Source organism: Zootoca vivipara, chromosome 6 (genome assembly GCF_963506605.1).
Source record: "Zootoca vivipara chromosome 6, rZooViv1.1, whole genome shotgun sequence".
Classification (NCBI taxonomy): Eukaryota; Metazoa; Chordata; class Lepidosauria; order Squamata; family Lacertidae; genus Zootoca; species Zootoca vivipara.
The window spans coordinates 44,585,356-44,613,304 of NC_083281.1; the positions used below are offsets into that span (position 1 = coordinate 44,585,356).

General features: G+C 46.3%; 1 protein-coding gene across 4 annotated transcripts; it reads left to right on the top strand.

The window, feature by feature from the left end:
- Positions 1 to 1,559: 1,559 nt before the first annotated feature.
- Positions 1,560 to 27,716, top strand: SLC12A3 (solute carrier family 12 member 3). Of its 4 annotated transcripts, none has more exons than XM_060276523.1 (27): positions 1,560 to 1,808; positions 3,836 to 3,843; positions 4,217 to 4,352; positions 5,409 to 5,484; positions 5,705 to 5,800; positions 6,563 to 6,702; positions 8,174 to 8,284; positions 8,644 to 8,755; positions 9,516 to 9,646; positions 11,041 to 11,125; positions 11,948 to 12,102; positions 13,530 to 13,637; positions 14,502 to 14,625; positions 15,152 to 15,253; positions 16,522 to 16,677; positions 16,986 to 17,085; positions 17,649 to 17,760; positions 19,149 to 19,289; positions 19,898 to 20,004; positions 20,323 to 20,405; positions 21,274 to 21,342; positions 22,593 to 22,694; positions 23,595 to 23,706; positions 24,205 to 24,291; positions 25,002 to 25,137; positions 26,820 to 26,887; positions 27,575 to 27,716. In XM_060276523.1, exons 1-27 carry the CDS (start codon positions 1,683 to 1,685, stop codon positions 27,714 to 27,716), a joined length of 2,925 nt encoding a protein of 974 aa, XP_060132506.1. In that variant the 5' UTR covers positions 1,560 to 1,682. The 4 variants fall into 4 exon arrangements, with proteins under 4 accessions (XP_060132506.1, XP_060132507.1, XP_034974852.2 ...); XM_060276524.1 differs by having other exon boundaries at positions 21,274 to 21,336; XM_035118961.2 differs by lacking the exon at positions 3,836 to 3,843 and having other exon boundaries at positions 4,206 to 4,352.
- The last annotated feature ends 233 nt before the right edge of the window (positions 27,717 to 27,949 follow it).

Consider the following 27,949-nt stretch of genomic DNA (forward strand, 5'->3'; position numbering starts at 1 on the left):
AACACTTTCCGGGGGAAATAATTCAGAGGTGATTTTTTGTGAGAATGGGGTTTTTATTGCAGAGAAGGATTAATACCTCTTCCCGCAAAGTGTGGCTCCATTCAGGATTGGTTCCCTCAATGACTTAAACATGGGAGGAAAAACAAGAGAAGCACGTTTCACATTGCACACAGTTTGGCTTTTAAACTATAGCACAGAAAATGTACTTCTTATCTTTCCTTTCATATCTGCTGTTTATTTTAATTCTCTTTTTTAAATTCATTGTTAGATGTAAAGGGGGGCATTTGAAAATTGAAATTGGTTTTATTATATTTTCCTACCCTTTCTTGAAGGAGCAGAGCACAATGTGTATGCATTTCATCCCTTGTATCTTCACAACAGCCCTGCGAGGTAAATTAGGCTGAGAAACGGTAGCCAGTACAAAGTCACCCAGTGTACTTCATGGCTGAGTATGGATCTGAACCCAGGTCTCTCCACTCTAGGCCCAATCTACCAGGCAACAATGAAACTGACTTGTCTAGTTGTTCTTTATCAGAATTAATCATATCACAATATTAAAATGTTGCTGAAACTTTTCATGTTAATTATTGTGTTTTTATTAAAAATTTCAATAGTGAACAAATAAAGACCATTTGCTTGTTTGTTGTTTCTTTCCTTCCATTAATCTTAACTTTTCTCATATTAATGTTGCAAGATCTAAGGCTTTCTGCATCTCCTTAGGTAAAAATCATTTCTTGGCTGTTCTGATCTTATCTGCCTTATGACACTTCCTTTCCATCTGTAGTCAAATAATTTGCAATGAAATGGGTCAGTGACTCTTTTATCTGTGGCATAAAGTGAATTTAAGAGCTTTGCCACAATAACCCCCTTTTAAAAACAGACATTTGTGATTAGGAAAGTGATGGGAAAATGCACAACAACAACCCAAAAGTGAGATAATGGTCAATTGACAGGAAGACATACTGTATAACCTCCCTGCAAACAAATCAGGGCAAATGCTTAATAAGCCTCTATGGTAAGCTTTGTGCAAGGAAATCAGGATAAACACTCAGCCAGGAGGTCAACTGGAAGAGACCCTCTTCTCTTTCCTCCAAGGACATGCCTTGCCTGACCCAATTATAAAGGAAACACAATGTACCCAAACAGAATGAATCAGAAAAGTATCTCCATTCCAGCCTCCCACCAATACTGTATTTTTAGCTGATCTGTCCTCAGGACTTAATTCAAAATCTGTTATCATAGACTTGATCTAGAATGCGAGTTGGCGAGCAAGTCTTTAGCCATCCCTCCAGGCTACTCTTTTCAACAACCAGCTCAGGATGGTTTGAGCCAATTACTTCCCTCTGTTAAGAGTTAACTGAGCAGGAGGTCTGCCAGTTTTTTCTGGTTTCACGGGGTATAAAGTTTCCATGCCCCCCTAGATGTTGCAGTATATGCTCAAAATCTGCACCATCCCTTGCCTGTGAGTTGAAGGAGAGGCAAAACGGAGAGCAGAGGGCCATGAAATGGCTGAATCGCAGGTGATGGAACGGACTGCCGACCCGGCAAACTCCAACGGCAGGTTCACCATCAGCACCCTGATCAGCACCGAGGACAGAGGCAGGCCTCATTATGGCCAGGCGGACACGGTTGCCTACGATGCTGCCCAAGCCAGCCACCTCACCCACAACAACACTTTCTACATGCGGACCTTTGGCTACAACACCATCGAAGTTGTCCCCACTTACGAAAACTATGCCAACACAAAAGTCTCCGGTGAAGCCAAGAAGACCAGACCTACCTTGTCCGATCTACACTCATTCCTCAAGGTAAATTGAAGCCAGAATGCCTGTTGCACAGAGTCACGAACATAGGAAGCTGCCTTATAATCATGAATGTATCTGTCTCAGTATATCCAGCTCAGTCAGGGGTTTCTCCTGCCACCAGGGATTCCTCTTGGGACCTTTTGCATGCAAAGCAGGTGCTCTAACCACTGTTCTTTCCAGGTCTGTCCCTGCCTGATCACAATCTCCATCAGGTCTTGAGCCAGGGGACAAAGCATTGAATCTTGCCCCACATTCTTTCCCAGCTGGAAGAAAGCCTCGTTGGTCTTTGGGCACTTTTCCTGATTTGCATTACTTGGATCACAGAATCATTGAATTGTAGAGTTGGAAAGTATCCCAAGGTTCATCTAGTCCAAGCTCTGCCATGTAGGAATATGCAGGTGGCCCATATGGGGATCGAACCCACGATGTTGGTGTTATCAGCTCCACATTCTAACCAATTGAGCTAACCTCAACAGTGGTTGAGGATGAGTAGCTCAGAATGTCTCTTCCCTGGGGGACTCTTAAGGTCTTTAGCAACTCTGATTTCTTTTTTCTGCCTTTCCCCACAAGCTCTTATGGAAATAAGCAATACAGGCCAAGAGCCATGGATATTTTAAAAATAAAAATAAGGTCATGGAGCTATTTTTCTCATTGCATTTTAAAAAATGCATATAGAGAAGTGTCATGAAAATAGCCCCATCTTTGTGCTCTTTTGACATCTGCACGCTTGGATCGAGTTTTCCGCCTGACAGTCTGATCACACATTCATTTGAGACGGCAGGTCAGGGCACAGATCCAACTTCTATTTTCTTTTTCTTTTTCTTCAAATAAAGTTTTTGAAAATACAAAATCAACAGCATAAACAAAAAAATAATCAGTTACAAAACAGAGGAGCAGAAAGTTGCATTCCCCAAATAAACAGAGAACAGATAATTAGAAAAAATAAAAGCAGAAAAACACATCAGGAAAGCCAGATTTTGCAATTTGGTGGGGGAAGAGAGTTTTGTATATCTGAATTTGACACATAAGCAGTGAGATCCCACCAAACAGTGTAGAAATGTTCTGGGTCTTCCTTATCCTTAGAAATGCATAATTTGTGTGTTATTTTCTCTGCTGCCACAATAAGAGGTTTAAGTCCTAAAGGTCTTTGGCTCTGGGCCAAAGCATCCATGTAAGACCTTCCATGGAAATTGCTTTTTTATCATTCCATAAATTCAAAAGGGCAAGATTGTGGAGAATCCTTGACATCTGTTTTCAATATCAAATTAAATCTGTGAACATGAGAAAGAAGGTGATGCCTCTGAGCATGTGCAGAGAACTTTCCTCCCCCAGTGTCAATATGTTTTTTTCATGGCTGATCTCCCAGAGGTGCAGTGGATGTCCCAGAGCCTTGTGACCCCTGGTTTAATGTGGCATCATATTTTCTATGCCAGCCTTCTCCAGCCTGGTACCCCTAATATGTTCTGGCAGGAGCTGAGAGGAGCCATAGCTAAGAAGAGCAGGGCCTAGACTTGTGGGAGATTTTAACATGCTTTCAGGCAGGTGCAAGAAACTGAACCAGCTTTCTGAATCAGCGTGAGTGTCAGCATCAAGCCTGGTGCCCTGAGCAGGACCAGGTGGCTGATCTAGCAAAACAACAACAATAATTATTTTCCACAATGGCCAGGAGAAGTTCCACATCAGGGACATTGTGGGAAATAAAAATGGTGGCTAGATTCTGCTGCCGAGGTCTGCTTGCAACCCTGCTGTCCACCGTCACCACAGTCAACCAGGCTTCACTAATGTAGGACAGGCCTGGAGAACTTCATGCTGAGGGGCCAAATGTGGCCCTCCAGGCCTCTCTACCTGGCCCTTGGAACACTCCCCAGGTCATGTCCCTTACTGGCCCTGTATCACATCCTAAGCTGGACTCTAATAATGCCTTCTCACTTGTCTGGATGGTGGATAGATAAAGGTTTGTAGAAACTGTGGCATAAAGGGAAAAGTTTCATTTGTTGTTCCGCTCACTTTCCCCTCAGAAGGTTGCCCAGGAAGGAACGTGGCCCTCAGGCTGAAAAGGTTTCCCTGCCGCTGGCTGAGGGAACCCTGAGGCGGTCATTTTCCCAGGTCCCCCTCAAGCCTGGAGTGGGCCTCATTCTGCACAAGCAGGGCAAAGCCAGTTCATGCAGCAGCCATTTGGGTTCTGGACACAACCAGGTCATGGCCAGACTGTCCACTATGTACCAATAGAGCCATACTCCTCAGCCACCCAGTTCTGATGACCTCTGCATTGTCCTTGCTGGCTGAGACAGAATGTTCTGTACCTCAGGTGTCTCTTTATCCCATAACTTTTCTCGCTTTCCTCCTGCCCCCAATTTTGCAGTCTGATTGCCATCAGTTGTTGTTGTTGTTTTGTTCCAGCAAGAAAGTAGCCATCTCCACCCGCCAGCGTATGAGCTCCACAGGGATATCATATTTTCCGAAGAAGGAACCGAGGAGGAGGCTGGTGAGGGGGATGCAAAGCCTCAGGAGGAACCTGTCCGTTTTGGGTGGGTTAAGGGGGTGATGGTGAGTACTGTTGCTTAGTTCCCCTCCTGGATGTCCTGGGCCAGGGCCTTTTCTGTAGTGGCTCCATCCCCTTTGGAATTCTCTTCCCAGGAAGATATGTATGGCCCCCTCTCTACTTGTTTTTAAGGGAACCCCATTTTATTTCAGCCAGCTTCTGAGTGATCATGCCTCCGAGTTGTCTGGATGGAGGAGAGAGAGAAGCATATGAGTGAGGAGAAGCTAGGCTACTGTACAAAGGTAGAAAGTGCATTTGTTGCTCTGCCTGCTTTTACCTCTGGCCTCCTTGACAGGTGGCCCCTGGAAGGCTGCGCAGGTAGGAGTATGGCCCTTAGTCTGAAAAAAGCCTTGTTACTCCTTGCTATAAATCATGGTATCAACCAATCACTCAAGAGTTCTCTTGGATGAATGGCAAAGGGGGTTCATGGAATCATAGAACTGTAGAGTTCGAAGGGACCCCAAGGGCCACCTAGAGCAACGCTCTACGATGTAGGAGTTACAGCTGAATTGCCAGGCCACAAGCAAGGTGCAGGGAACCATCTTCCTTCCAGACACCCCTTGTCACATGTTCCTTCACCAGACAAATCTTGTCGCCTATGCCAGGGGTCCCAGTGCTCCTTTTCTGACTAGTGCACTTCAGGCAGTAGGTATCTTTTGAAAGAAGGAAATATTTAAACATGTGCACCCACCCACACATGCGCAACCTTCAGTCTGAAATGGTACAGTCCAGGGAAGACTTGACCATATTGTTCTTCTGATGCTATAAGCCAGACATCCCCAAACTTCGGCCCTCTGGGTGTTTTGGACTACAATTCCCATAATCCCTGACCACTAGTCCTGTTAGCTAGGGATCGTGGGAGTTGTAGGCCAAAATATCTGGAGGGCCACAGTTTGGGGATGCCTGCGCAGACGCAGAGGTGTCAGGGTACTGGCTCTCACAGGTTTTAAATGACCAGATCAAAAGATTCTAGGTCTCTGGTCCTCCTCACTGGCCCTGAGTTGCCTACATGCTTCATTTATTCTTCCCAGTTACCAATTGTGGCTCCCATTACTTTCCAGATCCGTTGCATGCTTAATATCTGGGGTGTGATTCTGTACCTGCGGCTGCCTTGGATCACTGCGCAAGCTGGAATAGGTAAGTCCTGTTGAATACTTCTCTTACTGCATGGTTGAGACAAACATATATCTTCGTACATACATGAGGGCTTATCCACACTTCCAGCCTCAGCAGTTGGAGAGGTGGCAGCCCAATAGAGGACGTTTCCTTTGAGAGCTCCTAAGTTGTGGAACCCCTCTGTGGGAATCCAGCCATGGCCTTAAGCAGTATAATCCAAAACAACTACTTTTCTTCACAGCACTGACTTGGGTGATCATCCTGCTTTCTGTGACAGTGACCACCGTCACAGGGCTGTCAATCTCAGCCATCTCCACCAATGGCAAAGTTAAATCAGGTAGTGTTTTGCACATTACCTGTGGAAATATTGACAAAGTTGCATGGGTTGGATTGGCGAGTGTGTGTGTGCGCGCGCGCATTGAATCTCTACTTCACATAGACAAGTCTCATCATTTTTTTAAACAAACGAACAATGTCCCTCCAGCTTCTTCTATCAGAACCAGATGAGACTTCCTCGAGGTGTGTGGGGGCGGGGGGACCCATTGCTGGCCCAAGCATGGCTGAGGCTTAAGAGGGATGGGAGGCGTTTGCAGAGGTGGACAAAATGACTTTGCCACCTAGGAAGGTTCTCCACTCAAGAGACTGACAGATCCAGGGGGTCCACAATTTTCTGACATTTCTCACCAGCCAACTTAAAACCCACCAAACCACTCCCAGGAGGAGGGATCTGAGCAGGGGCTCAGAACTAGATGACCATATGGGTCCCTTCCAACTCTACAATTATATGATTCTATGCCTGCCCAATTCCTGGGCACCAGTGTGGTGCAGTGGTTAGGATGCTAGACTAGGTCATGAGAGACTAGGGTTCAAATTCCCACTTGGCCCATGAAGGTCACTGGGTGACCTTGAGCCAGTCAGCCTCACTGACCTCGTGGGGTTGTTGTGGGGATTATATGAGGAAGAGGAGAACCAACTTGCATGCCACCTTGAGATTCTTGAAGGGGAAAGTGGGATATCAATGCAATAAGATTAAATATATAATTTGCAGTAGGTGAGCTATACAAGCCTGTGTGATGATCCTTGTGTTCCCATATCTCAGGTGGGACTTACTTCCTTATTTCACGAAGCCTTGGGCCTGAGCTGGGAGGCTCCATTGGCCTCATCTTTGCCTTTGCCAACGCGGTGGCTGTGGCCATGCACACGGTGGGCTTTGCAGAGACTGTGCGTGACCTGATGCAGGTAAGCCAGGGCGACTGCTGCCAGCAGGCTATGGGGGAATCTCTGCAATCTTTGAACCATCATCAAGGACAGCAAGAGGAAGCCTGGTGCAGTGGTTAGAGTGTTGGAGCAGGACCTGGGACACCAGAGTTTGAATCCTCACTCAGCCATGAAGCCCACTGGGTGACACAGGGTTGCTGTGAAGATTAAAAATGAGGAGGGGGAGAACCATGTACGCCACCTTGAGCTCCTTGGTGGAAAGGCGCAGTTTAAATGCAATAATAAAATAAATAAGGATAGCTCCACAGAGAGCACAATGCCATAGCCTAAGGCTCTAAGCGATAGGTTACTGGCCCATAGATCTGTGTGAGCAGGCTGCCCCAGGAACATCCAGAGCTGAAAACAGGCACTGAGCACCACTGAAGCCACCAGAGCTCCCAGCAACGGGAGAGTCTAGGAGTTTCCCCAGACCATGAAAGGTTGGCATCAGAATTTATAGGTTGAATCAGAACAGATTCTACCTGTTTTTTAAATTAAAATGGTCCTCAAATAAGAACTTCTTTAACTGTGTTCAGACATTGCAGCTAAAAAGGATTGATTTTCAGGCCAAGGATTCAAAACCCACTCTGAGCCAATTATTGGGGGCAAAATGACACAGCTGTGTGAAGTCTTGAGCACACTTACACTGTGGGGTAGATTAGTCAGCGCTGATCTTTTAACTAGAGATCTTCCTAGTCTAAATGCAAGCTTTTCTCTGCAGATGGGAAGCTGCCATATCACAACTCCTTTCTTCTCTGACCATTGCCCATGCTGACTGGGACCTATGGGAGTTGGGGTCCAGCAGTTTGTGTTTAAAAATAAAATAAAATAACCAGTTGAATGAAAAGGTCTTCACCTGGCACAGAAAATGCCATAAAGAAGGTGCCAAGCTAGCCTCTCTTGGGTGGACATTTCACGTTAACCAGGTCACCACCACTAAGAAGGCGTATTATTGAGCCATGTTCTTTCTGCTCTGGCATTGCCTGTTCCAGATTTCTGGCACTTTTAGGTGGCATTTAGTTATTTACTTTAAATGATTTTTAAATGACTCAATATTGAGAAAACGGGATCGCGAAAACAGAGATGCAGTATACAAGTGAAACAGTAGCATAAATACGTATAATGGCAGGAATCCATTAATAACAGTTTCTGATCTGATGGGTCAAGGAAAGCCTGGGCAAAATTGTATGTCTTTGCAAGACATCTGGAGCAAGTGATGTATGATGCTTCATGTATGGCAGAAGAAAGGGCATCCTGAAATGGAGATGCCAGAGATTGAATCTAGAGCCTTCTGCCTACAAAGTACTTTTTCTGCTGCTGATCTACGGCCCCTTTCCAACCCTGTATACTTCTCTATATCACTCCTTTCCCCAGATTGTGCCTTGAGTCCCCAGTGCACTCATTCTGATGTGCCCTGTGAGCACTGACTGTTGGGTGTTTTTTTCTTCCCAAGGAGCACCACTCAACCATGGTTGATCCCACAAATGACATTCGCATCATTGGGGTCATCACAGTGACCGTATTGCTTGGCATTTCTTTGGCTGGGATGGAGTGGGAAGCCAAGGTAAGAGCTTTATTATGCATGTATTTGTTTTTTTAGAAGGCCTGGGACAGGGGCAGGTGTGGCTAATGGGGAGAGAGCCCTATTCTGGTCACAAGGAGCAACCCAAGGGGGGCAAGGCAGGTCAGTGATCCCAGCACTACGGAGAGCTCCAAGGGGCTGGGAGTAGACTGAGGTCTTGGGAGGCTCTGCCTCCAACCCGCCTCTATTAGGCTCCTCCACTTTTGGAGAACCAGGGTCTCTTAAAAGACCAAACACACTGCCTGAAGATGGTCTCCTTGTGTTGAAAGGTACCTAGTACGGGGACACTCGGTTCCCGGTAGGGTTGTCATTGTCACAATGGATTTGCTTGGTCTTTGCAGGCACAGGTTCTTTTCTTCTTTGTCATCATGATCTCCTTTGTAAACTACCTTGTGGGAACCATCATTCCAGCCAGTGAGGAGAAACAAGCCAAAGGATTCTTCAGTTACAGGGGTAAGATGCTGGCATGAGTGGCCGAGGGAAGAGAGGACTGTTCATAAACTGAAGAACTCCAGAAGAACTAAGTTGGTGTAAGGAAACACTGGTGATTGGAAATGATGCAGAAGGGCCATAACCCATCAGGACAGCATCTGCTTTACATGTGGAAAGCCCTGAGTTCCATCCCCAGTGGCATCTCTAGGTGGTCCTGGGAAAGACTGCCTGCCTGAAATCCTGGAGAGACCCTGCCAGTCCGTGTAGACGACATTGAGCTAGATGGACCAATGGTCCAACTCAGTGTAAGGCACCTCCCTATTCTGGTGTTTAAGCAACATGTAAAGTAGCTCTAAATAAATAAATAAATAAATAAGAAAGAGACAGGGCTGAAGTTGTGTTTGTGACTAGCAAGTCAACAAGCTAAGCTAGATTATTTGTTTTAAATAATAACAACAGGAACATTTGAGTTTGGTTCTCTCACCCAAGGAGTGTATTCAATCCTCAAAACATAAGATGAGCCCAGCTGGGTCAGATTAAAGTTCCGGTAGTTGTGGTAGAATAATAGTAGTAGTAATAATAATAATAATAATAATAATAATAATAATAATAATAATAATAAAGTTGAAATGATGTTGGAGTGACCAGAGAGGTTTACATCTCTCCACCCAGTCCAGTGCCCTGAGGGAGATGGAAATTGCCCTCTCCCAATTGGATTGATCATCAGATGTAAAGTTTGCATACGCAAGCACACACGTGACAAAAACCTTCTCTTTTCCAGCGGACATCTTTGCGCAGAACTTTGTGCCAAACTGGCGCGGGCCTGATGGCAGTTTCTTTGGTTTGTTTTCCATCTTTTTCCCATCAGCCACTGGCATCTTGGCAGGAGCCAACATTTCAGGTGATTTGAAGGTAGGCGGGTCTGGCTGCTGAAGCCCAGGGGGCCAGGAGGTGGGGTGCTGGAGTCAGCAGCCTCCTTTGGGAAACATAGCCCAGGGCGATAGTTGGTGCGAGCAATTCTGGGGCAGAGGGTTTGGTGGGTCTCATTCTAGCCTCTTCCTACATATAGCCTGTTGGGGATGCAGAGGGACGAGCCTTTCATTCCATAAATATATTTCTATCTCTCTCTCTTTTTCAGTAAGGGATGACTTATTACAGCTAAGCATGAAAAGTTGCCTATCTTCTTTCCTTCCACCCATGTTTCATTTGGGAGAAGGCAAAGCCCATGCAGTTCTATGCAAAACTATATGTGTGTTTGTGTGTGTTCCTATATACATAGAAATGTAAAGTGTCATAACGCTGCAGTTTACCAAACACAAACTCCAGCATGACAACAGAACAGCAGGCAAGTGTGTAAGGAGTCTGAGTGGCAGGTAACCCGGGTGAGCTGTTTAATTGAGGGGGGAGTTGCTTCCGACAGCAGTTTGGCAAACCAGTCTCTGGGGCGCCTGCCCACCTCCATTAAACCTCACTGCAGCCACAGGCAAGCAGGAGGAGCAAGTGAGGAGGCAGGCAGAGTACCGTGTTTCTCATATTATAAGACATGTCTTATATTTATTTTTTCCTCAAAAAAACACACTATGGCTTATTTTCAAGGGATGTCTTATTTTTTTCCTCCTCCTCCTGCTGCGGCCGGCATTGCTGCTGTGCCTATCACTATGTCTTATTTTCGGGGTATGGCTTATATTCCTTGAATGCTTAAAAATCCTGCTATGGCTTATTTTATGGGTATGTCTTAAAATATGAGAAACAGGGTAGGGGCTCATCCACACTTACGTTTTGCCTCGCACTTTCCAGGCACAGGTCCGCACTTTAAAGCTCCATGTCCTAGTGCCCCTTTTTTATTTCACCCTGAAGCGCAACAAACAGTGATTCAGGTTTTCTGCAGATTGCTGTTTGCTCCTATTCAGTGTTAAAGAGAAGGTTTTCACGGGGAAAGCTCCAAAGCAAAAGAAGAAGAAAATGAGTGCTTGAAAAATGGAGCTTTGAAGCATGGGCCCTGCCTGGAAAGCACAGAGGAAAGGTAAAGTGTGGGTAAGTCTTAAGTGAGTGAGCCAGTGGCCCAGGTAGGCAGGTGAGTGATGGAGAGGCACAGGTGAGCAAAAGGGAGAAGTTGAAGGAGGAGGGGGGTTGAGATGTTTGGGTGAGGTGTAGAGGTTGGCAACAGGGTGAGGCAGGCAAGGTTGGTGAGCCCCTAGAAGTATCACAATTACTGGTTAATGCCGTGATGCATATGGAAGGCATTTACCTAAATCTCATTTATTCTCTTGGGTAGGATGCTAAATCTCATTTATTCTCTTGGGTAGGATCCTGCCGTGGCAATTCCTAAAGGGACCCTCATGGCTATTTTCTGGACGACTGTGTCATATCTGGTTATATCTGCAACTATTGGTAGGTAATGGTCATTATTATTATTATTATTAATGAACAGAATTAACTAATTCCAATGAACAGAATTAACTAATTTCAGTGGGTCTGCTCTGGATAGAACTTAGCTGGATACGTGAAAATCAGATATTTAAAACATTTCAAAATAGAATCAGCAGTTTTAATAATACACATGATAAAATAAAATTGCATATTAAAATGCATGTCAAATTTACATATCTGAGTAGGCTTGGTTAAAGAAAAAAAAATTTCAGCCGTTGTCATAAAGAGAGTAGCAAAGGCACCTGCCCAGTACCAAAGGGCAGAGAATTCAAAAGTGTAGGCACAGCTGGCCCGAAGAATTAAATCCTTGCAAATGTGGATTGAACATTATATGGTTTATTTAACAGGATTTATACATTGCTTCCTGCCAACCAAGCAGTTCGAAAGCACATCAAAATGCAAGTAGATAAATAGGAACCGCTACAGCGGGAAGGTAAACGGCGTTTCCATGTGCTGCTCTGGTTCACCAGAAGTGGCTTTGTCATGCTGGCCACATGACCTGGAAGCTATACGCCGGCTCCCTCGGCCAATAATGCGAGATGAGCGCGCAACTCCAGAGTCGGTCACGACTGGACCTAATGGTCAGGGGTCCCTTTACCTTTACCTTATACATTGCTTAATTTGCCAAGGTCTCTAACTGGTTTGGGACTCTGGTGAGATCCAAGCAGCCTGAAATTTGCCCCCTTCTGCTTAGAGTGGCTCATGGGTCTTTGAAATTAAGAGCCCACGTTGTGGAGGAAAGCTGTAAGAAATGATGCTAAATTATCACGGTCCCTTTCCTAGGGGCGTGTGTGGTCCGGGATGCCTCTGGAAATGTGAATGACACCGTCTCTGTTGGCTCTGTGGGCTGTGAAGGGATCGCTTGCAACTTGGGCTGGAACTTCACGGAGTGTGCTCAGAGCCACACCTGTAACTTTGGGCTTATCAATTTCTACCAGGTATTATCAGCCGTACTGCCATGGGGAGGGATGTTTTTTATTTGATACCTGGGCCTTGGGGATACAGTACTTGGAAGGGGGACAAAGACACTGCCTTCTTCCGTTTAAATCTATTGCAGCCCAGGATCCAACCCTACCAGATGGGTTGCAATCTCTGATCAACCATGGGCATGATGGCTGGGTCCATCGCTTAGCTATGATTCCTTCATTGCAGGATTTGGACTAGATGGTAGTTTGGGTCCCTTCCAACTCTACAGTTTTATGATTGCATGACTACTGATGGCTTCTCTGCTATGAAGAGATCTCCAGACTGGGTTGGGGACAAAGCCAGCTGCCTTCGACAATGGGGAGGCATGATGCAGGGAGGCTGGTTTAGCATCCCTGAATAATCCACCAATCTGCCTTATATTAGCCCATGAAGCCCAGTCTTCACCAACTTGGTGCCTGTGAGCAGCTGAGCTCCCTTCCTCCTAACTTCAGATTGGGGAGGAGAAGGGCTTGTGCAAGTTGCCCTCTCTGATCGGCTCTTCCTCCTTCCAGTGTCACCAGTGCCCATTCCCTTTCCCACTTCCCCTGGGCCCAGACTGAACTCCTGCCCAGGGGGAGAGGTTGTGGAAAGTGGAGGATGCTTCTTCTCCTTGCTCTGATCAAGGGCCTGCATGTAAGGAGATGAACCCTAGAATCACAGAACCACAGAGATGGAAGGGACCCCAAGGGCATCTAGTACAACCCTCTGCAATCCAGGAACCACATTTAGAGAATCCTTGACAGATGGCCACCCAAACTTCCAACTTAATAACTTCCAATGGCAAGGCAGCAACAGTAAAGAGGCTCAAGAGCGGGACCCCCTGATTGGGTGGGGGCCATGACAAGTGCCAAGTGGTACACACACACACACACACACACACACACATGCTGGCCTGTGAGAAAAAGCCAAGGTGTCCTATCCTGGTTTTGGCAGAGCCCATGGGGAACCACACAGGTTGGTAGTTGCAGCACCAAGGACAGTTCCAAGAGAGCCCTTGCTCTGATCACATTGGAGAATGAACCAGTGGTGGCTTTTGTGTTTCTGGGGGCTGGAACTGAAAGAGGCTAGTCTCTGGACTGGAGTATCCTCCTTTCTAATAAGTCCTTTTGTGTGCATTACATGCACTGATGTGGTGAGCTGGGAACATGGGTCACTGGCGTGGAGGGGATTGGTTCCTCGGGGGGGGGGTGTAGGCTTAGAGGAGACAGACTTCACAGGTGCTGCTCTGGGGTGTCTTGGGCTCCAGAGCCCATGACCTAGGTTTGGGCTGTGCCTCTGGGCTGGCTGTGACCCTGGGGCCTGGGCTGCTGCACAGATAGATTGGACTGTTTCTCTTAGTTTTTGAAGTCCAGGCTGCATCATCCACAGTGCATATGTGATCTGTTGTGTTTCCTTGCAGAGCATGAGCATGGTATCTGGCTTTGCACCACTAATCACAGCTGGGATCTTTGGGGCCACCCTCTCCTCCGCTCTGGCCTGCCTTGTGTCAGCCCCCAAAGTCTTCCAGGTGAGAGACAGGGACAAGTGGGACCGCTCAGCTAACCAGGAAATTTGGATTCCCCTGCCAGCCAAAAGCCAGGCCACGGTGCTAGGATCTGACTACTTTGGGGCTGAGCTTGGGCCTGCAGGAATGTGCTCTGAATCTGAACGCAAATGACCACAACTGTCCACAAAGTGTGAAAAACCACCAGCCTTATTTCCCCCATCAGTAAAAGAAGATGACTCCACATCTTCCTTGGGATGCTCTGAAGCTGACTTTAAGATAAGATTGTGATACGTCAAGCTATGATACATTTCGTTGGGTAAAACTGCTCTAAAAATGATGATGAGCATGTTAATGAAATACAGGGCCCAGTCCTTTTATAAATGACAGGCAGTGGGTCATAATCCATTTGAACAGTTAAACCCCACATAGAGGTTAATATTCTGCCTGTTGTAAATGTATTTTATCTTCTAGAAAGATAGATTTTATATGGACTATTGACACTTGTATCAAATAAAATTTATTTAGAGAATAAAATTAATTAGAAAGAAAACAGCAGCAGGCCCCCCAAAATGGATTCATACCAAACCAGAAGCTACTCAAACAAAATGGAAGCTAAATTTCATGAAAAGTCTGAGAGAACAGCAATGATTTCACCTGATAACAAAAAGACATTGATGAGAGTGCCAGGTACATGTGTTTAGGAATGGAATTCCATAATTCCAGTGCCATCACTGAGAAGCCCCCCCCTCTCCAGTCATCGCCCCACTAACCTCAGGATGTGAAGGACAGGGAGAACTGCCTCCAGTTTAAACCTTGACATTTCTGGGGATGTCCCTGATAGCTCGAAACCTTGTCACAAATAGCCATTTTGCATCTCCCCAACAGTGCCTTTGTAAGGACCAGCTCTACCCCGTCATTGGCTTTTTTGGGAAGGGTTATGGAAAAAACAACGAACCTATCAGGGGTTACATGCTGACGTACGTCATTGCGATTTGCTTCATTCTTATTGGTAAGTAATTCAGGGGTCATGAAGTGGGGGAGGGGCAGAGTCTAATTTGACTCAGGGTGGGGCAAACAATGGCAATAAGGGTAAAGGTAAAGGGACCCTTGACCATTAGGTTCAGTCGTGGCCGACTCTGGGGTTACGGCGCTCATTTCACTTTATTGGCCAAGGGAGCCGGCGTACAGCTTCCAGGTCATGTGGCCAGCATGACAGAGACGCTTCTGGCGAACCAGAGCAGCACACGGAAACACCCTTGCACTTCATGCTTTCGAACTGCTAGGTTGGCAGGAGCTGGGACCGAGCAACAGGAGCTCACCCTGTCGCAGGGATTGGCAAGCCCTAGGCTCAGTGGTTTAACCCACAGCGCCACCCGCTTTAATTCTGTGTTTAATTCTGTCTTTAATTCTGTGTTGAAAGTCCTCAATGTTATGATTGAATAAATAACAACTACCCTACAAACACCTGATTCTGTGCTTTGAATAAATTGCACAAATGAACGGAACCTCCCTCCTTCTCTCTCCTATCCTTGCAGCTGAACTGAATGCCATTGCCCCCATCATCTCCAATTTCTTCTTGTGCTCCTATGCACTCATTAACTTCAGCTGCTTCCACGCGTCCATTACCAACTCCCCAGGTAAGGGGTTCTATTTATTCATCTATTCATTGACTCTATATCCATCATGTTCTCCAAGGAGCTCAAGGTGACACACATGGTTCTCCCTGGTCCACATCACAACCCTGTGAGGTAGGTCAGCCTGAGAGGCAATGGCTGCCCCAAGATCACCCAATGAGCTTCATGGCTGAGTGGGGGTTCGAACCCAGCTCTCCAAGGCCCTAGTCGGACACTCTCACCACCACACCACCTCTGGCTCATGGTGCTTAGCATCAAAAGTAGCATATCAGGTCAGGTCCTAGGCCACTTCCAAAGCCTCACTGTCCTGAGGATGGGAGGCTGTTCCTAGCAGATCTAAACAGGTTAGTGGGCCATGCACTTGGGAGCAGGAGCTGAACCCTTCAGCTGGTGTATGGCCTCTTTGTCAGCCACTTATAATGCAGGATGGTGTAGTGGTGAACAAGCAGGGCTGCAAAATCTGGACATTGGGAAGCCTGATTTGGCTCATCTCTGCAGCCCAGCTGCCTTTCCATATTGCGGTTTTTCTCCCCTTCCCCATTTAAATTTTATTACATGTTTACATTAAGCTAACATAATTTATCCAGCAATGTCCTAAATGGTGGATATTGTGCATCAAATATATGTAGCTGAATGGATAGATTGAGAGATTGATCTGCATCAGCTACCAGGCATTGAAAATTGCATATGAAGTACAATAATAAAAAAAATCAGGTTGCACTCAAATCCTGCCCTTGTGAGAACAGGATGCTGGACTAAATGGGCCCTCTTGACCCTGATCCAGCAGGACCTTCTGATGTTCTTAACACAACTGAGCAAATAAAGTGGCGAAACTAAATTAAAAATTACACAAATTAAAACTCAGAGAGCATCTTTGGGCCTTTATTTTAATGACAGTCACTAGAAACTTTGCATTCTTTGCTATCACCAGCTGATCCAAGATCCTCATGGAGAAAAACAATATAATAATCAGCTGGATGCCCTGGATGAGATAATAATAATAATAATAATAATAATAATAATAATAATAATAATAATAATGTGAATGTGTGGGTAATCTAGGCTCATGACAGGTATTTAGGTTCTTTGCCCTATTTAATTACACCAACAGCAAAGAAATAGTTCCCATGTTTCCCCTAATATAAGATCCATTGATCTTTGGGGATGGCAGATCAGTATTATCTGCAAGGCAGTTGCACAAGAAGATTGTGTGTGCACAGTGCTTGGAGCGCCAATTATTCCGGTTCTCTTTCATTGCCACGTCCACCCAGGTTGGAGGCCCTCCTTCAATTATTACAGCAAGTGGGTGGCTCTCTTTGGAGCCATCGTGTCCGTGGTCATCATGTTCCTGCTGACCTGGTGGGCTGCCCTCATCGCCATTGGAATTGTGGTCTTCCTGCTCGGATATGTTCTCTATAAGAAGCCAGGTATGCAACTGGGGAACCTCGGGGATGGGCGAACCTCTTTATCTGGCCCTCAGGACTCTTCCTGCAACACGCCCCCTCCCAGTCAAAGCCCCTTCCCCCCTTTTAATGCCCTGCCCACTTTTGCCTCTGGTCCCACCCACCACTGGCATGTGACCTTCCTAATGTGGCCCAGAAGGGAATGTGTGCAGTGCAGGGGGTTGGACTAGATGGTGCTTAGGGTTCCTTCTGACTCTACTGTGATTCTGTGAACACCAGTTACCATTAAGCAAAAATAAATGCTCTGATCCTGCTTGGCTGTTTCTCTCTAGGGGTGAACTGGGGCTCATCTGTGCAAGCCGGTTCCTACAACATGGCCCTGAACTATTCTGTGGGACTCAACGAGGTGGATGACCACATTAAGAATTATAGGTGAGGAAGTGTACACTGCGATCTTCTTGGTGCTTATTGAAGATCCTCCTTTTCCAAGAAGCCTTTTAGGCCAGTATTTATTTATTTATTATCTTAGTCTGTGGGCCTGCAGTGAAGCTGAATGTCAGGTAAATTCAGGACTGAGAAAAAGAAGTGCTTCTTCATGCAGTGTAGAGTTAAACCAGCAGGCTCTTCTGCTGTCCTTATGTTCTGTATTGGACTTGAAATTATTCTTATGTGCTTTTTTTAGTGATGTTTTTTATTGTTACATTATTTTGGGATGTTTTATGGGAAGCAATTCAAAATAAATGATGTCAACAGTCAGGGAATGCAGTTGGGTAAACAGGGAGCTCTTCAGCTGCCTGAAAAAGCGCTCCACTGTTGGTGCTTGTCTGAACTCCACAGGGAGCTCATTCCACACAGTGGGAAGAGCAACAGAGGAGGCCTCAACCAGCACAGTCAAACCAATCACAGCGACTTTGGAGGACTAGGTGGGAATAAGCCTTCCGAGAGATAATCTGGTCCCAAGTGCAGCCGATGACTTCTCATTGTTTCTCCCTCAGACCTCAATGCCTGGTGCTGACTGGCCCTCCCAATTTCCGCCCAGCCCTGGTGGACTTTGTGGGCACTTTCACCAAAAACTTGAGCCTGATGATTTGTGGGAATGTGTTGATCGTGAGTATTTATCACCACAGGAGAATCAACTTTGCGGGTTGTGGACATCTATCTGCCTGCCTGCCTATTGTATACTTCTGAAGGCGCCAGGCTAGGAATGTTTTCATCTAGGAGCTCTTTGGGAGACAGTTGATTCTCTATGAACCAACCACCTACAGTGAACCCATGAGGTATGAAGGCTAGCATACAGAACCCATGGTCTCAAAGCAGGGACCTTGGTGCCAAGATTGGGCCACTTCAGACCTCCAGGTCAATTTGTAAGCTAGTTGGGCTGATCTCAACTGTGCTACAGCACTGTGGGTGGTACTGCAGATTCTGGCTCAGCAGGAATCAGGAGGCCCCAAAAGCCAATCGAATCCCAGCATGAGCCTGTCAAAGTGATGGCTCTGGCTTCCTCAGTTTGATTTACTTACTGCTGGACCATGCAATCTACCTGTGGAACCTGCTACTTGCTTATGCACCACCAGCCCCAACAAGTAGATGCCTAGAACACCCAAATGGCCCAGTGGGAAGCTGGCAGTAACCCCCAGCCCTCAACTCCCATCTCCAGGTGTTTCGGAGGGACTGGAGCACCTGCCTTTTTACACATTGTGTTCGCGGCAGAAAACAACTGTGTTCATGCTGGAGTGGCTGCAGCAAATCTGGTTTCCCCATCAAGCACAATGAAATCTGTGTTTGATTCTGTTTGTTCCCCCTGGAAGGATAGCCAGCTAATTAGGCAGGACTGAATGATAGGCTCGGAAGATATGGAAGGCAATCGCTTCCAGCTGCAGCTTAATTGCCAAGGCAAAGATCAGAAGCTGCTTTTTGAAAGCAGGGCACGTTAATCACAGGATGGCATTCTGCTTCCAGATTACCTCTTATTCTCTGCCCGAGGTGCAGCAATTGCAGATGTGGTGGCTGATCAATGGGGAAATGATTGCGTTATTAAGCTGGCCAAGTGCCAAATTTAAAAGCAACAACACAGAGGTACCCCTTAGCCCAAACTTCCTGGGTTCTGAAGGCCTTTCTTCGAACTGCAGACATGAGGAAGAGGCATGTGGTTTCTCACTGGTATAAGAAGGAGCCTCTGTGCATGCTCAGAGGGATGGCTTACACCTTTTGTGATTGAAATAGGATCCTAGGTGCAGGTGGCACCCATGAGACAAGCCCAGGGATGGGATCTGATCATAGGCTCTGTGTCCAGCTTGGACTTTAACTCCCATCAGCCCCATTCAGCATGGCCAACAGTTAGATATGGTGGGAGTTGTAGTCCAAAACACCTGGAGGGCGCCACATTAGAGAAGTGCAATTTGGATAACTTGATGGCCACGCGAGTCAGGAAGGATGTGCCTGTCTTAAGCCAGCCACCCTTGGGTCTCCCACTGTTTAATTCTGCTTTCTCCCAGGGGCCAGGCAAACAGATGATGTCCGAGTTCCGTCTTGCCTCCAGAGGCCACGTCAAGTGGCTGACCAAGCGCAAAATCAGGTCTTTCTATACTGATGTCTTAGCTGAGGACCTGAGAACTGGAGTTCAGATTCTTATGCAGGTAAAAATCAAACAAAAAGAAAGAAATCTTGATATGCTGAAGGTAAGTAGGCAGCCCATGTCTACAACAACTGCTACATTGAAGAATCCTTAAAACGATTATTGTGAAAGTTCAGTATTCATTGGACAAATTAACTGTTGTTTCTTACTGTTTGTTTTCAGCAGCCGTACTTTGTGGCAGAATGCGGCATGCTGGTGGCATTACTGAGGGCATTGTCCTGCTGCTTTCTCCTGAGGAAACTGCTCTTTAGCACTCAATCAGAACAAATGGCAATTTGAGTTTTCTCCGGATTGACGTTTCCTTTGATTTAGTACTAAAGAGCAGGTTATCCCTGGGAAAAGAGTGGGGGAAGGGGGGAACCATTCAGACCTGTGGTTTCTAGGAAAAGGACAAGTGTGGATGACCCCTGAGTTAAGTTTAGAGAAAAGGCGAGTAGGAGGTGACAAGATAGAAATTTATAAAATTACGCATGGCATGGAGAACTTGGCTAGAAAATCCCCCCCACCCAGTTGTTTCCACCCAAGTTCTTAGTTCAGCTCCTTGAGGAATGGGGAGGGAGTGTCAGTGTGGTCTGTAATGATACCCCCTTGTTCTCTGCTTTGATAAAGGCTTCCGGTCTTGGGAGAATGAAGCCCAATGTCCTTGTGATTGGTTACAAGAAGAATTGGCAGGCTGCCCATCCACAGACGGTGGAAGAATACATTGGGATCCTGCAGTAAGTTGGGTTATGGCATGGGATCCATTTAAATGAACCAGCGGCTGCAGCTGTCTGTAGCCACTGTTAGCACCAGGGATGGGCAGATGTGTCTGTTTATGACTTGGGCAAATTTTTCATATGTTCATTTATAAATCGGCTCCGGTCTTGACCAACACTGAGGCTAAGGAAGAGGAGGAGGCTGACAGGCAGGGCAGATGTGGGTTGGTGAGCAGTGCCCCATTTGCCTTCATGGAGACCAGCCACCGCTGCTTCCAACCAGGACTTCTGAGATCTGTCTTACATTGACTCTGGCAGCCCTTTGGTTTTGTCTTCCAGTGATGCTTTTGACTTCAAGTATGGTGTGTGCATGATGCGGATGAAGGAGGGGCTCAACATCTCCAGGCTTGTGCAGTCTCACAGTGAGTTCCTCCACCACATCCTGTCTGGGCCAGTGGCTTCCTGAAGTTCAGTTGATTTGCCTAAAAGGATGCAATTAGGAACAGTGGAGGCAGCCTCTAGCTCCGTGTGAACCGCACATTACCTGGCAGCAGCTCTCCAGAGTTTGAGGCAGGTGTATCTCCCAGCGCTACCAGGAAATGCCAAGGATTAAACCTGGGACCTTCTGCATGCAAAACAGATGCTGTAACCACTGAACTGTGGGGCACAGAACACAGGAAGCTGCCTTTGGCATTCGGACCATTGGTCCATCTAGCTCAGTGTTGTCTACAATGACTGGCAATAGCGCTGCAAGATTTCAGAGAGGGGACAATTCCTAGACCTATTAGAGACACTGCTGGGGATTGAACCTGAGACTTTTGCATGCAAAGCAGATGCAAAGCAATGACCTGTTCCTTCATCCTAACTCATGAGGAAGGTAGGCCCTTCCCGGATGATATGCTGCACTCAGCATATTATGTTAAACAGTGGCTCATCACAAGCCATTGTTCAGTGTTAGGCACCAGGCCAAGAGGTGAGGCGAACAAACACAAAAATCAAATAAATCTGATCTTGCTTCTTTTGGTCCTTCTCACTAGTGTAAGGAGGAAATGAATCACAATCCTTGTTACCATCCAGCTGCTGAGAGGGTGTTCTTCTGCTCCAAGCCAACCTCCAGAGCAGCTGTTCCAAACTTGATGCCCTCGTGATGTTTTGGACTACAACTCCCATCAGCCCCAGCCATGGCTGTGTTAGCTAAGGCTGGTGGGAGATGTAGTCCTGGGCAGCTGGAGGACACCAGGCTGAGGAAGAGTGCTCCGTTGTGTTCATTGCATGTTCTCTTTCCTCTAGTTAACCCTGTGTTTGACCCAGCAGAAGATCCACAGAAGAACGGTGAAGAGCCTCCTGTGATAAGTACATGTCAGTTCCCAGCAGGTTCATTTCTGTGACCTCTGGTGCTTGTTTTTCTGTTAAGACTGCCCTAGGGTTTGCTGATCAGAAGGTCAGCGGTTCAAATCCCTGTGACGGGGTGAGCTCCCGTTGTTTGGTCCCTGCACCTGCCAACCAAAAGCACATCAAAGTGCAAGTAGATAAATACGTACCACTCCAGTGGGAAGGTAAACAGTGTTTCCATGTGCTGCTCTGGTTCGCCAGAAGAGGTTTAGTCATGCTGGCCACATGACCTGGAAACTGCAGACAAATGTCGGTTCCCTCGGCCAGTAAAGCGAGATGAGCGCCGCAACCCCAGAGTCGTCTTCAACTGGACTTAACAGTCAGGGGTCCCTTTACCTTTAAAACAAAAACAATCCCACATGCATTGTGCCCACCCCCCCACCCCGCCCAATCTGGTTACTCTCTGGGTCAGGACCACATCAGCCCCATGTAAACATCAGCTCCAAGTTGCCATCATGTTCTACTGTCTCCTACAAGGTCTGTGTTATGTCAAAATTATTGAAACACATTTCACCATGTGATAAGAGCTGCCTGTGAGACTATGGATGGCATTTTCTGAAAACTTCCATGCTCTGTTTCTCGGCACATACCTCCCCTCCCCAGTTCCCATCTGGCTCCTAGATTTCAACAAGAAATGAGTTGCGTATTTACCAGTCACACTAAAAAATACAAACTATTCTCATATTTTATATGCACCATCATAGTTTAGTATGTATAATTATATTATATATGCATTATAATATATATATATATATGTGTGTGTGTGTGTGTGTGTATATATATATATATATATATATATATATATATATATATATATTCCAGGTTTCCTAAACTAACCAGCACATAAATAAAAATACTTACATATTAATACTTGTAAAAAATGTTGCAGAAATACATGACAGCATGGGACTTTGCTCTCTTATACATAGTCCCACTCAGAGGAGACCCACTGAAACTGATGGCCTAACTTAGGTACATTAATTCTGACAAGTCTATTCTAAGTAGAATGTAGTTGGATACAACCCAATATATAATTTGCATATTTTTGCATATAATTAGATGGTTTTTTTTAAAGAAGTTTCCTAATGAACAGAATGGGAAGTGGAGCATCTCAAGAGGGATTTCATAAGCTTGCAAATTCACTTGGTGAGTGGAGTTTGAAATCCTGGGCACTCTCTTACTCATGCAGTGGGAATCCTTTTTATGATTATTCCTAGTGGACCCTGATGCCTTGGTAGCAGAACAGCAAGCAAGCACTGCCTTCCAGATAGAGCAGGGCAAGAAAACCATTGACATCTACTGGCTCTTCGATGATGGAGGTAATTTCAGCATCCTTCTCCCACATAGGTAAGGATTTGTGGTACCAAAGGAGCATTGCACCTTCTGGTCCAAACCTCTGCTTGGACCCATCACTGCCATTTTTGCTTTTGAGGTCCTGGGTCAGTGGCGTGCAGTGAATTTTTTCATAAGGGTAGAGTTAGGGCCACAGGCACCAGCTTATGAGGATGATGGAAGGGGAAACATCACACACACAATGTCCCAATATTGCACACGTGAGCATCATGTAGAAGCTTCCCAGGCTTTAGGAAGGAGGCAACACACTTTAATACTGTAATACTCTAATTTACCAGGAACATTTAGGGGACTAGCCTAGTCCCCCTAGGGCCTGAACCAATGGATTCAAAGTACAAATAACAAAAAAAGGAGATTCCAACTAAACATTAAGATGAATTTTCTGATGGTCAGAGCAGTGCAGCAATGGAACGGAAGATGGTAGGTTTTAAAACAGGTTGGATGGCCATCTGTCAAGGATTCTTTAGCTGTGATTGTCGCATTGCAGGGGGGGGGGTGGACCAGATGACTCCTGATGTCCCTTCTCACTCTACAGTTCTATGATTCTTTGGTCCCAGGGGCTGATCTGAGGCACATGATGCAGCAATCTTGCTAAAGCTAAGCTAGTTTGGGTTTGGCCACTCCTCAGATGAAAGGCCACCTGGAAACCTTGCCTATAGCCACCACGAGCTCCGTCTTGGAAGTACAGTGTGATATAAATCAGTATTTGCCAACCTGGTGCCCTGGAGACGATGGAAGTTGTAGTCCAAAACATCTCTAGGGCGCCAGGTTGGAAAAGACTGAAATAAATGAAGGATTCCCAGACTCCATTTTCTCCACAGTTATGTTTATTTGATGAAGAGCCATTCTGTGTTCTTACTTGGCAGGCCTGACACTCCTCATCCCTTACCTCCTTGGGCGCAAGAAGAGGTGGGGGAAGTGCAAGATCCGGGTGTTTGTCGGAGGGCAGATCAACAGGATGGATGAAGAGCGCAAGGCGTAAGTCTAGGACTGCTTGTGCCCTCGGTTGGATCTGTACCCCTTGAGCTCTGGGAGAGGGCTGTGGTAGTGCTCAGGCCCTGCTTGCGAGCTTCCCATTGGGGCATCTAAAAGGCATCCCCAAACTGCGGCCCTCCAGATGTTTTGGCCTACAACTCCCATGTTCCCTAGCTAACAGGACCAGTGGTCAGGGATGATGGGAATTGTAGTCCAAAACATCTGGAGGGCCGAAGTTTGGGGATGCCTGGGCTATGGTTACAAAAGTAATTAGGCTATCTATAGAATTAAAACAATGCAAAAAATGTGTATTTATTAAAAAGCAGATTGTGGGAGAAATGACAGGAGGGTGCCAGGTTGGGGAAGGCCGGTCCAAGATGTATAGCAAAATTCCTCATATGAGAGGAATACCCCCAGAATATAAAGAATCAATGTGTGCACTGGGCATGGGAAACCCTTCCCCCTGCAAAAGGTACTACTGTTCTCTTTCTCTTCTTGCAGGATCATCTCCTTGTTAAGCAAGTTCCGACTTGGGTTTCACGAGGTCCATATTCTTCCCGACATCAACCAGAAACCCCAACCTGAACAGTAAATCAGGACTTAACTGTCGCTTCTTGCTCATCCAGTTTAATAATCTGCAATTGTCTTATTTATTGTTATTTTGTTTATTTAAACATTGATGGGTGTTTTTTTTCTTATTCCTTAAATTTTAAGGTTTGTTATATAAATAATAATAATAATAATACAGGATTATTGTGTTAAATGCATAGTATAACCTCCTAGTTTTTGCAGTGGTTGTACAATATATACATTAAAGATCGTGTAATAATTTGTAACAGAGGCACCTAACATTTTACATTTGAAAAATTAGCTATAAATATGACTTTTTAAACTACGTGGAAATGTGGCAAACTTAAGGCTTTGATGGAGGATAGGGCTGCCAGTGGTTACTAGCCACAATGACTAGGTTTCTCCCTCCACTGTTGGAGGCAGTTTGTCTCTGAATCCCAGTTGCTGGAAACTAGAGGGGAGGGGATTGGGCTCTTGTGCTCAGGTCCTGCTTGTAGGCTTCCCTCGGGCATCTGGTTGGCCACTATGAGAACAGGATGCTGGCCTAGATGGCCACTGGCCTGATCCACCAGGACTCTTCTAATGTTCTCAAGCCTGGAAAAATAAGAAACTGAAACTGACAGATTTGTCCCCAACTCCGGGCAAGAGAGTCCTAGATGGGCTATTTGGGTTCAAGCAGAAACAATACCACCTGGTCACTTACAAGATCTCCATGGTTTTGTTGACAGTGTGAAGAGATTTGATGACTTAATCGCCCCATTCAGACTGAACGATGGCTTCAAAGATGAGGCGATGGTGAATGAGATGAGGCACGGCTGCCCATGGAAGATTTCCGATGAGGAAGTCACGAAAAATAAAGCTAAGGTCTGAGGGTCTCGCTGGCCATGTAGAGAGTGGGCTTTGCCACCACAAAAAGTGAAAAATAATTGCTGTCTCCTCCCAAGGCCTTTAAGAAGAAGAGTTTGGATTTGATATCCCGCTTTATCACTACCCTAAGGAGTCTCAAAGCGGCTAACAATCTCCTTTCCCTTCCTCCCCCACAACAAACAAATGCAGGGGTGGCTGACCTGTGGCCCTCGAGATGGCGCTGGACTTCTGCATTGTAGCATGCCCTTCTTCCCTCTCCCTTTCATGAAGCATCACCCATCAATTGCTTCAGGCAACTCATAAAGGCATCTCTTTTTGCTCTGACTTTCCCTGACCCACAAGATTGGATCTTATTACTGAATTCCTGTTGTTGTTGTTTTTTAATAACACTGTTTTGTTGGTTTTCAAATTGTACGGTATCTCTGTTTTTATACTTTCATTGTTTCTATATTGCATTTTTGAATACAGTGGGCCTGCAACTTACATGGGGCAGGGGGCGGTCCACGAGCAAAGGCAAAACTCTGTAGAGTCAGCAAACCCCTGGAATCTCCCTCCCAGCTGCGCAACCACCCCTACCTGCTGTCTGGAGTGGGTATTGCCCTCCATCTCCCTTCCCAGGCTCTGGTAAGGTTGTGCAACCTTCCCAGTGCCTGGTAAGCAAGACAGAGGGCCCAAAAGCTCCACAGTGGGAAATAACTTTTTAAGCCCCTCATCTTGCTTATCGGGTTCTGGGAAGGTTGTGCAAGATCTTGGGTGGCTCCTTCTGACTCCTCACTCCCACTTTCCAGTTATTTATTTCCCCTGCACAAAGCTGCAATGACGTAAGTAAATTACATGTAAATCGTGGGACCACTGTACCGCCGAGAGATTTTTTTTTTAGTGGTTTACAATGCTTTTAAATAAAAAGAAACAATAATAAACCCCAGTTGGAATGGCCAACAGTCAGGGGAAGTATAAGTTCAGCAACATCTGGGCTGTGGGCACATGGCGCCTTTAAAGCACATTCATAGCACATTCATTCCCTCAACAAACTCTGGGCACTGTAGTTTACCCCTCACAGTTACAATTCCCAGCAACACTTAACAAACCACATTGATCGGAGTGGTTTTACAGCCAGCCCCTCTTCCCAAGGAACACTGGGAAATGTAGCTCTGTGAGAGGTAATAGGAGTGTCCAAACAACTCTCAGTACCCTTAACAAACCACAGCTTCCAGGAACCTTTGAGGGAAACCAGGACCCAGGTGGCGCTGTGGTTAAACCACTGAGCCTAGGGCTTGCTGATCAGAAGGTCGGCGGTTCGAATCCCTGTGACGGGGTGAGCTCCCGTTGCTCGGTCCCAGCTCCTGCCAACCTAGCAGTTCGAAAGCACGTCAGAATGCAAGTAGATAAATAGGAACCGCTACAGCGGGAAGGTAAACGGCGTTTCCATGTGCTGCTCTGGTTTGCCAGAAGTGGCTTTGTCATGCTGGCCACATGACCTGGAAGCTATACGCCGGCTCCCTCGGCCAATAATCCGAGATGAGCGCGCAACCCCAGAGTCGGTCACGACTGGACCTAATGGTCAGGGGTCCCTTTACCTTTTTTATGACTGTTTAAAGTGCTATCAAAGCTTTAAATGCATGGTGTAAATGTGGCCTTGATCTCTGTGTTTACTGTCTATTCTCTCTTCTGCCCTTCAGTCACTTCGACAAGTAAGGATGAACGAAATCTTGCTGGATTACTCGCGAGATGCAGCCCTCATCTTCATGTAAGTAAGACAAGCCACCAACCAACTGACCAACCTGAGTTTTTGCAAGTGCTTTGTGAAATGTTGACCTTACAAAGAAGTATGGCTGGAAATGTGTTGATATGGGTAGGCCTGCACAACCCAGCAAGCTGAAGCAGCCATGCATGGTGGCCTCCAAGGCCTTGACAGTTGTGAAGGTGGGGGAAGGATTAACAAAATCAATCCTTAATAATAAAGAAAACTGTAACAAAATAACATAATGAGAGAAACTAAATACAACAACAGGAGGCAACACACACTGAAGGGAGGGGCTGATTCTGAAGCAAAACACACAAACCCCACCCACCAGATAACAAGCACTATACTATTCAAATTAGTGTTTTTCTTACATTGACAACTCTCCTGGGACTGCAGTCCTGGCAGGCAGGATTTGCAGGTCCCCCCTCTCAGGTCCCTGGAGGGTTGCGATGCGTGGCTAGGGTGGGCTGCATTCAGCACAGCACAGCAGATGTTGTGCAGGCCAGATTTAGACTGAGCAGCTGCGTCCCCAACCTGGTAAACCTCTAGATGGTCTGGACTATAGCTTCTGTCAGCTCTTGCCGCCCAGCTACTACAGGTCTCTGGCCCTGCCATAAAAATAAGAAACCAGCTGTATTTACAACTAACAAACACAAGTTGTTCTCTGCTTTCTCCTCCTTTTTTTTTCAGAACCCTGCCAATAGGCCGAAAGGGAAGATGTCCCAGCAGCCTCTATATGGCTTGGCTGGAAACCCTCTCGCAGGACCTGAGACCCCCCGTCATCCTGACCAGGGGCAACCAGGAGAATGTCTTGACCTTTTATTGCCAGTGATTCTTGGGCAGCTGAATCAAGATGAAGTTGTTCCAGGCCAGATCCTGCTCTTAGGACTTGGGCCTTCTGGTGGGTCTGTTTCTGGTGGTGGAAGGTCCACAATAAAAGACTTGTGGTGTGAATTATGAATATTCCTGAGCTGTGGTGTGAATTATGGATATTCCGCCCTGCCACAAGTTGTTAGGGGAATAATCTGACCAATGGTGTCTGGTAGATTTTGATGGATTGCTGAG